This window comes from Castor canadensis, chromosome 9 (assembly GCF_047511655.1).
Source record: "Castor canadensis chromosome 9, mCasCan1.hap1v2, whole genome shotgun sequence".
Classification (NCBI taxonomy): Eukaryota; Metazoa; Chordata; class Mammalia; order Rodentia; family Castoridae; genus Castor; species Castor canadensis.
This window is the reverse complement of record NC_133394.1, coordinates 93,142,477-93,155,419: the sequence shown is the minus strand read 5'-3', so window position 1 is coordinate 93,155,419 and position 12,943 is coordinate 93,142,477. Positions and strand designations below refer to the sequence as shown.

The 12,943-nt window shown below is 40.3% G+C and overlaps 1 protein-coding gene across 1 annotated transcript in view; it reads right to left on the bottom strand.

Moving 5' to 3' along the window:
• The window catches only part of Sdad1 (SDA1 domain containing 1), a 30,218-nt gene extending 18,075 nt beyond the window's left edge, over positions 1 to 12,143 (bottom strand). The window contains exons 1-7 of the mRNA XM_020186167.2: positions 11,928 to 12,143; positions 7,091 to 7,195; positions 6,559 to 6,657; positions 3,126 to 3,236; positions 1,482 to 1,553; positions 1,306 to 1,406; positions 218 to 275 (exon numbers count right to left, since the gene is read on the bottom strand). Of these exons, the coding sequence (XP_020041756.1) occupies positions 218 to 275; positions 1,306 to 1,406; positions 1,482 to 1,553; positions 3,126 to 3,236; positions 6,559 to 6,657; positions 7,091 to 7,195; positions 11,928 to 12,017 (636 nt within the window). The 5' untranslated portion in view covers positions 12,018 to 12,143. The remainder of the gene's footprint in view (positions 1 to 217; positions 276 to 1,305; positions 1,407 to 1,481; positions 1,554 to 3,125; positions 3,237 to 6,558; positions 6,658 to 7,090; positions 7,196 to 11,927) is intronic.
• Positions 12,144 to 12,943: the final 800 nt, after the last annotated feature.

Here is a 12,943-nt window from a genome sequence, read left to right as displayed (position 1 = left end):
GGAAAAACTTATTAATTATCTTGTGATACTCACACTTGACTCCTCTAAAACACAGATGACCCAGGAAAGCAGTCTGAGTACAAAGCAAGCAAGCATTATTAAACAGACTTCCTTGTCCTCATGCCACTTCTTCCTCACATCACTGTGTCCTCACCTTCCATCCACAGAAACAGACCACTCTACAACAATGCTTATACACAGTCTTAGAAGTGCTCACCTTGGTGACCTTAGAGAAACATGCAGTTGTGATAACATTGACGGTTTTGGCATCATTCCTGGAAGGAGACAATGAGTGTATGGAAATAAATTTTCATTCTACTACACTTCATAATACAGACAACGGCACAAAATAAACAACGTAATGAATACATCTGCATTAGAATTTTTCTACTCTAATATTTTAAAGAATCATGGGTTGCTAAGTTAGTCAACTACAAGTGGAACATTTAAGTGAATTTTAGCCCACTCTTCATTTGACCTTAGCCAAAAGTCTGAGAAGTGATTAAATTTTAGCTCACTCTTATGATAAAAGATTTACAGCCATTAAGATGACATATTGAAGAATTTTTAATTATTAGCAACCTACTCAAGGTAAGTGGGGACAATTAATTAAGGAATAAAACCCTGCAATACAGCAAAATTCCAACCTTATAAATGCACGTTAAATAAAAAAGACCCTCACCTTTTACCATAAAATATTAACAGTGATCATCTCTGGGTGGTGAGATTATATGTAATTAAAAAACAAGCAAGCAAACAAACAAAAAACCCCCACTTTGCTAGTCTCTCCAAATGTTCTGTTGCAATGATTATTACTTTTACAGTTAAAAAAAAAAAAAAGCAAAAATCATGACTTAAGGACCGCAGCAACAAAATAAAAGTATATAAAGCATGATATTTTACTTATACAACATGAATTACTTTAAAAATCTTCAGAGTAGCAGACCAGTAGCACAGATTTTGAGGTCAGACAGACCTGGGTTTAAATTTCAGCTCTGCCTCTTAATAGCTAAACTCTATCTATTAATCTCTACTTTGTTACCGATAAGATGGAGATAATTCCCGATTAGCTACACTTCTTCTCAAGTTATTCTAAAGGCCAAATGAGGTAATGTAAAGTGCCTAATCTCAGCACATGCTCAAGAAATGGTAGCCAATGTTATCAATCTGTACTTTAAATTCCAACTTAATCTTTGACAGAGGTATATTAAAGAGCACAAGATCAAAATAGATTGTATTGAGTTCTGCATTATTTACAAATGAAAAGAAAGATCTGCTCAAGAGAGAAATTCATGTTTCTACTACCAGATGTTCCTTCTGTAGAGTTCAATCATCACATCCAAAGACATCTTGGCTGCAGTTGCATTGCTGTCTCTTAACATGGTATACATGAAATTCTGCAATATCTGAAGAACAGAGAGAGAGGGCTGAATACACTGATGGCACGATGCTGCAAGCACAGAAAACAAAAGGGTACTTACTACATTCACTTTATTGTTCTTGTGTTTTGCATTTATATTCTTGATGTCCGTCACAATATGTGTGTATAAAGTCTGAGGAAAAGAAACAGAACATACACATGAAACCTAACCAACATTTCTGACCTTGCTAAATTTGAAAAAAAAGTACAAATGTACAGAAAGACTTAATTTTACCTACTGCTCATTCTATCACAAGAGATCCAAAATAAGCAAGCAAACAAACAAAAAGCAGCTAAAAAACAAAGTTTCCTTCAAAAGGTCAAACATGGAACTTTTATTACCAATAATTCCACTCCTAGGTATTTACCAAAGAGAAATGAAAACCCATTTCCACATCAGTGTTCACATAAATATTCATTGCAGGATCATTCATAATAGACACAAAATAAGCAACAAATTGTCCGTTAAAATGTGTTATATCCATACAATGAAATATTATTTGACAATAAAAAGGAATGAAAGTACCTATACATGCTACAACATGGACAAACCTTAAAGGACATTATGATAAGTAAAAGAAGATAGTCACAAAAGACCACCTATTGTATGACTCCACTTATGTGAACAAGCAAACCTATAAAGGCCAAAAGTAGATTGGTGACCACCTACGGCTGGAAGAGATGGGGGTGAGGGAGGTGGGGAGGACTGACTGCCAAATAGAATGGATTTCTTTTAGAGTGGCAAAACTGGTCTAAAATTTGTTGTGGTAACAGTTGCCTAATTCTGTGACTATATTAAAAACCACCAAAGCAGATAAACTGCATGTTAATTATACCTCAATAAAATTATTAAAAGAGAAAAAGAAAGTTACTTCACTTACTGAGCACCTAAATGAATGCATGACAATTCTGGGAATACAAACATCACTGATGCCCAAACATGCTCCCATGGACCACTGCTAGTCTACAACTTAGACCAGAAGTGTTATGTGCTTAAATCAAATAGTAGCAGTCTCTTAATAACTTTGAAAAAATTTTAGATCAATGAATGTAGACTTAAGTTTTTCTTTCTTTATTCTGTTTCATAATGGCTGGGATATAGCTCAGTGGTTCAGGGCTTGCCTAGCAAGTGCAAGGCCCTGGGTTTAATCTCCAGCACTGCATGAAGAAAATGTGCTTCATAAACCTTCAGCTGCTGGTCAAATACAAAGTCATGAGAAAAATCTAACAAGAAGAAAAGTTAAGTTTTATTGGGTAGAACAGGTAGCTACCAGTGTTCACGTCCTGATTTAGCTAGTCAGCATAGTACAGTTGTTAAGAGTTTGGGTTTTGGAGCCAGACTACCTGGGTTTATATTCTGGCCCCTCCACTCAGAAGCTGGGTGACCTTGGGCAAATTACTCTATCTCTTTGGTCCTCAGCCTTTTTATATGTCAAGTCACAATAGCAATAATCTCTATATCAGAGGTCTTTGTGAGGCCTCTACACAAAGGCTGAGGGTGGTGTTTGGCCCACAGTCTGCACTCAGTATGTGCTAGCTATTAATACCATACTGCACACGCACATGGTTGATTTTCTTCTACTAAAATTACTCTTAACTCATCCAATGATGTAAAGCATCAAGGATCCAAGTGACTCTGAATGCTGTGTGTTTTGGTCACCTTCAGAAAGAAGAAGCTGCAGGAAGAAAACGTTGTTGCTCTTACCTTTCGCAGAAGCTTATCATGGCAACGCAGAAGTTCAAAGAAGAGCTCCAGCAAACCTGACGGATTGATGAGATTCTTATTTCTCAGCAAGATCAAAGCTTTGCAAAAGGTCTCAGGGATGAAAAGAAAACACACTATAAGACAATGGTAAAGTTAATCAAACGAAAAAATGGATCATACATGTTCCAAAGAGCTTTATGCTTTTTACTAATGAAGGCACTATTGTAAGCACCAGAACAGTCTCTGGGCACTTGTGAGGCTGAGGCAGGAAGATCGTGAGTTCAAGGCAAGCCTAAGCTACATAGTGAGACCCTATTTTTTTTTTTTTTTTAAAAAAAGACAGTCTCTGCCCTCTCTTGAGCTTACATTAGGGTGGAACAGAACAGGAGATCCACATACATAGGAGTATCTTAGATAACTGTCATGAAGGAAGTAAAATAAAATAAACAAGATTGGTAAATTCTGATTAAAGAAGGGCAACTTTTCAGAGAGATGTCAAGTAACGCCTCTCTGAGTGTTTTTTTGCTTTGCCTTCTTTCAGTGCTGGGGATCAAACCCAGAGTCTTCTACATGTTAGGCAAGTGCTCTACCACTGAGCTACAATGCCCAGTCCAAGCAAGGTCTCTGTGGAGAATGTCTTAGTATGACAAAAACCCTAATGGCCAAAGAATCCACAGGATAAGACAGTTGAGGCAACAATAACATAATACCCTAAATTGGAATAATCAACGTAAGTCTGTGGCTTCACACGAGGCATTCTTTTTTAGCACTGTGAATGGCCCATCAGTACTTGTAACACTCTTGATTACCACCAACTTCCATGTGGAGCCCTATCACCCAAATTTTGGTCTCTAATACTTCTCTCCATTAGAAGAAACAAGAAATCCTTGGAGAATAGTTGATTCCATATCTTGGGGCAGGAAAAACAGTAAGAACGGGTTTGTAACTATTTCTGCCAGAATATAAGGATGCTTCCAAAAACAGCAGGAGCACTGCTGTAAGTACTAAGAAACTTCCCCCAGCCATGTGGCAACAATATAGATAGGAGACAGTAAGGCTCAAAAAGAAGTCAACAAAAAGTACTTTAAGAGAAAGTTACAATGTCAAATAAAAAGAAACATAAGTTCAATCTTTACTGACTTTATTAAGTTAATATACATATGTATTTGTTTCTTCCACCAAAAAATATGTCTCTATCCATATAAGCAGGAAAGAGTAAACAAAAACTTGGAAAGGATTCCAAAAGTGCTGAATAAATAGCCAAACAAACTAGGTAGAAAGAAAATATAGCAAAACCCCATCTTGAAATAAACAAACAAATAAATAAAATGAAGTAGAGAAATATATGCACACATGTATTTAATAAACATGCCCACAGACCAATTTGGTTGGATACTGCCAGTCATGCAAAACTTAAAGAATATCTAATTAATTGGAAAGACACCATTCTCTTCACCAAAACCTCAAATCTGAATGACTTATGAGGACTTGAAAAGTTATCCAACAAAGGAGAAAGCCTAGGGCTGGTGGAGTGGCTAGCTGAACAAGTATGAGGCCTTGAGTTCAAACCCCAGTACTGCCAAATAAATAGGCCAGGTGCTTAAACCTGTAATCTTATCTACTTGGGAGGCAAAAATCAGGAAAATGGCACTTCAAGGCCAGTCTAGGCAAAAAATTAGCAAGACGCCATCTCATTCAATAGCTGGATATGGTGGCACATGCCCGTTATCCCATCTACAATGGAAGCATAAATAGGAGGATCACGGTTCAGGCCTGCCCAAGCATAAAGTGAGACCCTATCCCAAAAATAATGAAAGCAAAAAGGGCTGGGAGCATGACTCAAGCAGTAGTAGAGTGCCTGCCTAGTTAGCATGAAGTCCTGAGTTCAACCCCAGAAAGGAAAGGGGAAAGGGTGAAGCAAAGAAAAAGCAAAAGCAAAAGAAAAATAGAAGCCTTTCAACTGATGGGAGTCTGAAGCCCTTGGGCTGCAACGGCCCACGTTCCTAAGTCAATTGCTGAAAACCCTGGCTTGTCTGAGATGGTATTTTCCTCTTGGGGCCTAGTTAATTTAAAAAAACCCGCCAGGTGCTGGTAGCTCACGCCTATAATCCTAGCTACTTAGGAGGCAGAGATCAGGAGGATTGTAGTTCAAAGCCAGCCCAGGCACAGTTCACAAGACTATCCCAAAAAACCCTATCAAAAAAATTGGGCTGGTGGAATGGCTCAAGGTGAAGGCCCTGAGTTCAAGCCCCAGTACTATAAAAACAAACAAACAAAAAAGAAACTACAGTTTCTGGCCATGGTGGGGCATGCCTATAGTCCCAGCTATTCAGGAGGCTAAGGTGGGAGGATTGCTTGGCCCAGGAGTTCCAGACTGGCTTGGGTAGTATGTAGGATCCTGTCTTGGGGAGACAAAAAAAATCCTAGAGAAATATAAAATGACAGAATTACATAAAGCCTGGGAAAATTTAAGAATAAGAAACACAGTGGAACCTATGAACTTCACATCTTACAAGTTTTGGTATAGGATACTGACATGTTTGTGATCAAAATTATTTGTGCAAGTACCTGCTGTAAAGGTGTTAGAAGGGCAGATGTATTAAATTTGAAAATGCCTTAGGTTGGGCTGCCTGGAAGCAGAGACTGACTTGTGACAAGTATTGTAGGAGTGTGCTCTCAGAAGGGAAGGGAAGTAAGCAGGCCAGAGCAAGAAAAAAAACTCAGCCAAAGATGTGTCCTTGGCTAGAGACTAGCTTTAGTCCAATCACTGGGAAGCACAAATTTCAACAGAGCTAGATCTACCATGAGTTAAGGGGCTGGGCTTCCTAGCTCAAGATAATCAGCTAGGAGGGCAATTCCCCAGATCTAGGACTCCCATTTAGTTTAGGCCAAGGCTTCAGAGGATGGGCATCTGAGAGTCATTAGCAGATGACATTCATAGCATGTGGCAGAAACAGGTACACTGAGCTGGTACAGAAGATCTCCAACAGCACCCAAGGTCAATGTGCAAATGTTTCAAGCTTAAATTGGCTGTTTAAATGGACAAGTTTATTGAATTAAGTACTATAAAAACTACATGTTATAATTAGTGTTCTTCAGGCATATGAGATTTAAATGAGTAGAAGGAATTGTCTATTCAAAAGAGAGAAAAGAGCACCCCAGCAGGGTTAGCATATGGGAAGAACAGAAAGATCAGAGAGAAAAGTAACAGAAAAGGAGATGAGCTACGAAACAAAGGTGGGAAGCAGATCACAGGTAGGACTTGCAGGCCATAATAAGTTTGAATTTTATTGTAGGTATAAATGAGAAGCCATGTAAGAATTTTAGGACAGAATGACTGTTCTGATTTACATTTTTAAAACAGGGTTAGCTGAAGGTTGCTCTCATTTAAACACATTATTGTGTGCAACCATGAACACAATACTGCTCCTACCATTCGAAGATCTGGATCCAAGACAGTGTGATTGTAGGAGAGAAGATCTTTCAGCTCTTGAGGAAAGCTACTCAGCTGTTCTGGGTAGCAGTGGCCAATCTGTAACAAAGCAAAGGGTCTTCTGAAGTCTCTCTTTCTCTCCTGTAATTCAGATGAAGAAGGAGAGCGAAGGCTGTTCCATGGACGCAGATGGTTTGGAGCCACCAGTTTTTCCCTGTGTGCCATTTCCTCCTCGCATTCTCACAGCTCTATTCTCTGTAAAGTGTGTGACACGACCGAGAACTGGCCTGTCTGATGAATTTGGGGGAAAACCCTTGATAGTTTTCTTCTGGTTGGTTCTATGAAAAGATGTAGCAAAATCTTCTAACACGCCACAGGAAGAAAATAAAATCAGCAAAAGGGAAAGCTTTAGGAAAATTTTAAGTTTCTACCCCAAAATGGAATGAAGTATTACTGAAAAAAATATTCTGCAAATTGTGTAGAATTGACTTTTTATTTTTTTTAAATTTATTTTATTCAGAAATTAGCTTACCTGTGCCAGAAACATAACCAGCTCTGCCAGTTCTTTGCTTGGCTTGTTTGGTTGTAACTTGAAAATCTCCACATTAGATCTGTAGTGATTATACTGCTGGAGAAACTGTAGAGAAGTAAAATTTAAGTTTGTAATCCTCTATTATGTGACTCTCCCAATACAGAAAAAAAGTCTTTGACAATGGCACAGAGAAAATGATGGGACTAAATATATAAAATACTTCTTTTTCCTTATCTCCAAATGAGTTTTGAAAAATCTAAGCACATCACAGACAATCCAAAGATCCTTGAAATTATCATTAGAAGTTTAGGTAGTGTGGTGTAAAGTACAGTAAACAAGAGTCAAAAAAAACTCAGATTCTGGCCATTTTGTCATTTACAACATGAACCACGTATGGAGAGCACTCAAATCAGCAGAAAAATACCAGGCCAGAAAATGTGAAGTATATCTCAAGTACATGAAGCTCTCCTGTCAAAAATTCCTCTTTGAAATACCCACAAAGACTTTAACAGGATAGGATGTGTTAATGAAATGACAATAGCTTCCATCTACTTAGCACTTGCTATGTGCAGAGCTTATTATGTACATCAGCTCATTTAATTATGCTTAGTCCCGACAACAACCCAACGGTTTAAACATTGGAACTGGTCAGCCAAACCTCAGTTCCATGCCTTATAGTTACTCTCCTTCCATAGTCCAAGTTTTATTTTATTTTTGTGGTGCTGGGGATTGAACCCAGGGTATCATGTGTGCTCTACTGCTCAGCTGCACCACAGCCTCTCATAGTCATGTTTAAATTGTGGGTGAGAGAAAGAAGAGATAAATCTTTCTACGAGAAAGCCCTCACTAGTCAGTGAACTCCAAATTCACTTTATCTACTCACCTGTCTGACATCTGCTTACATTTAATTCATTTCCCTGACAAAACTCCTAGGCCTCCAGTTTTTTCCAAGTATAGGGAGTCAAAAAGTAGACTGCATGATTCACATGAGACCATATTTCTTGAGTCCACACCTCCACTGAGAGGGTTGAGAAAGCCCCAGTACTCTTTGTGCTATCTGTCTTGAGATGATAAAAACTAATCTTATTCTGCCCTTTATGTGCATCAGTAATCACAGAAGTCCAGGACTCCCAGGCCATTCCTCATCCCCCATACTCTAATCTTCATGCCAGTGTATCCCAAAATTCTCAGGGTAGGAACATATAACTCTTTTTAAGCAGCCCAGTCATTCTAATGCTCCATTGACTGTGGTTCTCTCCTGAAACATGGCTACATCATTTTCTTTCAGCATGTTCTCCTTGATGCTACTTCTAGAGCTCCAGACTAATTTTGTTCTTTTCCTTAATTGTCCCCACTCCCAGTGTTGAATCTTATGTCTCTAGTTCTGCCCCATCAGTAGTATGTAGATTGCTGTTTTATTTCTACCATCTTTTGAGACAATCTGAATTCCACTTCACTCTCTAACTTCCAGCCCATTTCCCCCTCTTCAGAAAAACTCTTTTAAAGAATTGTACAAGCCGGGTGCAGTGGCTCACATCTGTAATCCTAGCTACTTGGGAGGCTGAGATCCAAAGGAGCATGGTTTGAGGCCAGTCCAAGTTCGAGACCCAATCTAAATCAATAAAAAAGCTGGTATGGTGGCATGCACCTATCATCCCAGCTATGTGGGAAGCATAAATAGAAGGATGGTGACCCAGGCCACCCCAGGCATAAATGTGAGACACTATATGAAAAATCCTAGAGCAAAAAGGGCTGGAAGCATGGCTCAAGTGGTAGACTGCCTGTACAGACTCTGGCAACCACTAGTCCTCTTCCTGTCTCTATGGATTCACCTCTTCTGGACATTTCATAAAAATGGCATCATACTCCAACCATTTTTAAAGCTATTCTAATCAGATTTCTGCACCCATTTGTTTACCCAAACTGCTCCTATCAAGGTAGCCAATGATATTTACATTCTTAAATTTATGGGTAATTTTTCACTGCTTATCTTATCCCACTCATCAACATCTGACATTCTTGCTCCCTCCCTCTGAGAATACCGTTGGCACTTGGCTCCTAGGACACCACCTGGTTTTCTTCCTACTTCATGGGCAGTCTTTCCAGTCCTTTTTGCTAGTTACTCAGCAGCCCTCTAGCCCCTAAATGATGGGAGTCCCCAAGGTTTTCTTTGACCCTCTGGCCAAAGACATCACCATTTCTTACTGTGGATGATTCCAAGCCTCTTAACTGACATCTCTACTTCTACCTTTGCCCCCAATGTATAGTCCATCCTGAAAACAAGCCATGGTGACCTTGTTCTCGCAAGGCTGTTCAAATATTCCTCTGCTTCAAATCCTGTAAAGGCTACCATCCCACTCAGAGCAAAGCTGAAGTTCTTAAAAACAGCCAACTCTGTAAAATACTGCTTTATCTCATTGCGTATCACTTTCTCTTTCCTCTTTTCCCGAGTAGAACTACAACAACCTCCTTTATGTTCCTCAAACCTACCAGGCACGTTCCTGCCCTAGGGTCTTTATATTGGGTGTTCCTTCTACCTAGATTGCTCTTCCTCTAAATAGATGCACAGCTCTCCCTCACCCCCTTCAGACTTTTACTGAAGATCTTCCCTATCTATCCTGTTTAAAAGTTCAAGGTCTCCTTCATCCTTCCCCCCACCCCACCAGGCATTCTTGTGTTTTCTTCATAGCATTTACCATCACTTGAATCATTTGACTTGCTATTACATATCTGTCTCCTCCTACTATAATGAAATCTAGCAAGGGTAGGATTTTTACCAACACAATTCACTACTATAGTCCCAGTGTTCAGCACTGTGAGTAGCATACAACAGGTAATCAACAATATTTTTCTCAAATAAATGAACTTTGGTAAATGGCACTATCATCTATAGGTGCAGAAATATACATTAAAAAAAAATCTTTCATTCCTTCCCCCTCCTTCCATTCCCCAATCCACTGCCCAAGGAAATCCTGCAAGCTATACCTCCACATGGAGTAGTGCCAACTTGCCAACTTTTCCCAATTCTACTTATAATTTCAGTGGCACCAGGTCTCTCCTTGCCTGGACTACTCCAACACCCACTAGAATACCCTGTTTCCAGTGTTGCTCCTCTACAATCCATTTTATATAGAACTTTCAAGGTAAAAATTTTAAAACATAAGTAAGGTCAGGTCACTTCCCTGCTTAAACCACTTCTATGGCTCCCCAAAAAGACCCTGAGTGACGTGCATTTCCCACATAATCGCCCTCACTGCCCTCCTCTATGCCCACTACAGTTCAGTCACACTTGTTCCCCTCCAATTCTTTCCACCAAGAAGTTCTGCTCTTGTCATTCCTGTCTAGAATGCTCTTGACCTGTCTGGTACAATATCACCATTGCAGAAAATCCTTCTCTGTTCATGGTGTCTTGGTCAGCAGCCTCCTATTCTATCATATTCCCATCACAGTCCTTACTGTATGTCTACCCTTGCTAGAACAGAAGTCCAAGAGAAGAAGGCTTTTCTGTCTTTTTTTTTTTGTGGCACTGGAGTTTGAACTCAGGACCTCACGCTTGTAGCAGGCACTCTTACCACTTGAGCCATTCTGCCAGCCTTGTGATGGATTTTTTCAAGATAGGGTCTCGTGAACTATTTGGACAGTCTGGCTTCGGACTGTGATCCTCCTGATCTCTGCCTCTTGATTAGCTAGGAATAAAGGAGTGAGATACAAGTACCTGGCACATGGCCTCAGTGAGCACACAAATGGTCAACAACAGAAACAGAGTTGTGAGTTAGTTGTGAAGCCAATGCTCTCAACTTACTTCTTTGTCAATAACTGGACAGTACTTTAATGATCTCAAAGCATTGCCTACATTACTAATTACTTGTACATGCTTCTTACTGTTCACTGCCTTGATGCCTGAGAAGGCTCTATACTTGTGACCTGAACAACTGTTTGCTAAAAAGCACTCACATAAATAATTGTATGTGAAAAGATACAAATTTGAGGGAGAAGGGCAATCAGAAGATGAACTGCAGTAGCTATTGAACAAACCACAATGGAGCAAGGAAGCAGCACAAACAAGCAATTGCAGTAAATGCCCAAGAGAGAGATGTGTGTAATGCTTATGAGACAAATGGGTGTCGGAAGTACCTACCAAAATGAATCAAAATTAATTTAAAACCCCACCACCTTAATTTTGTCACTTCATAGCTCAAACTCATTTAAAATTCACAATTCATGAGGTCAGTACATAAAGCCCTTCACAATCTGGGCCTCATTTTTTCCCAAAGCAAATTCTGACATCCACGTCATGCTAGCTTCCAATGAGCTAAGAATCCTGGCTTAACTAGATAAACTAAACTCCAGATTCTGACTCTAGCATCTTGAGAACTTCCTACTTCTTCCTGGCACAGCTCAGGCCATAGAGCGGGCTCTTGGAAAAGGACAAAAGCATCTTAATCCACCAGTCATCCACTAATTCATATTAGGAGTTTCTGAAAAGGCGAGGCTGACAAACCTGATGGGAGCTGGAGGCTGAGAATAAGCCCCTTATCTCCGCCTCTAAACTAAACCCTACGGCAAAAGGAAGTTTTTAAGCGGTGTTTCCAAGGTAGTAGGTCCACAGATCAGGTAGAAAATCCAAAGGCACCGCATGTTTTTAGGCAGTGAGAAACAAACTCTAAGGCTCCTCCAAACCCTTCTCCACTGGGAAGCGACCCCTGAACCTCAGAGGAGAACACACGGGGCCAGAACACAGGGGGCCAGAACCCCGGCTCCACTCCACGCCGCCGCGGCTAGTAGATATCTAACCCTCCGCGCCTGGCCTGCAGCGTCGGCCGCGCCCCACTCCCACCTCCTCGACGTATGCCGGTGGGTCCCGCTTGATCAGGTTCTGTAACTGCGGCAGGTTGCTGGGCAGTTTGTTGTTGTTCCTGCTAGACATGCTGGCAGCAGACTGGCTCCCCGACGAGCCCTTCTAAGCAAGTTCGCAGAGCCGCCGGCTGCTATAATTAGTCCCAGTCACGATTTAGACTCTTCCAAGTGAGACCGGAAGCAGCACGTGGGACACTCGGAGGAGGTGCCAGATTGAGTCTTCCGGCGGGCTACGGGAGCCTCACGGCACCAAACTTGCTCGCACGGCCGGAATGCTTTCTCGGAGTTTGTACGCTATCTCCCCCTACCGTTGAACAACTGCTACTACTACCTCCACACCTTTATTTTCTTTGACATACATGAGCACATTTCATCATCACAACACTCTTATGGGACAGACAAATGAGGATTAGTAGTTTACTTTTAATCCCACAGCCTAAAGTAAGAAACAAAAAATATGATGTATGCATGTGGGAGTAGTTAGCACTATCCCATTTTAGGGAGGGGAAAAAGAGTTGGGGGATAGTGGTATTTTGGGTATGCCTTTAAATATTTGTTTTTATTTATTCACTTGTGCTGTTTCAACTCATCGTGGCCCAGACAAAGGGAAAGGGTGTGTATTGGATATACTATGGTCTTATTGACTGGTTAAAGAATGCAAATTTGTATTAAAAATTTGAACATGTTACAACCTTTGCAAACACTCTTCAACTAGAGTTTTATATTCAAATCCTGAATGTAATTAGAACAGGCAAATTAGTTTCTTCAATTCTATTATATACATAAGTAAACATGGGTAGGTTGAATAAATGAATAGATAAATGAATGAAATTGTGTGTTGCTTTTACCAAAATATGCTGTCACCCACTGTGTTCCTGCACTGTGCAAAGTGCTTTCCTCATATTAAGCTCCTTAATCCTCAGAACATCCCTCTAAAAGAGGCCATTATTATCTTCATTCTACAGGTGAAGAGACAGGCTCAGGGAGGTTGACTGC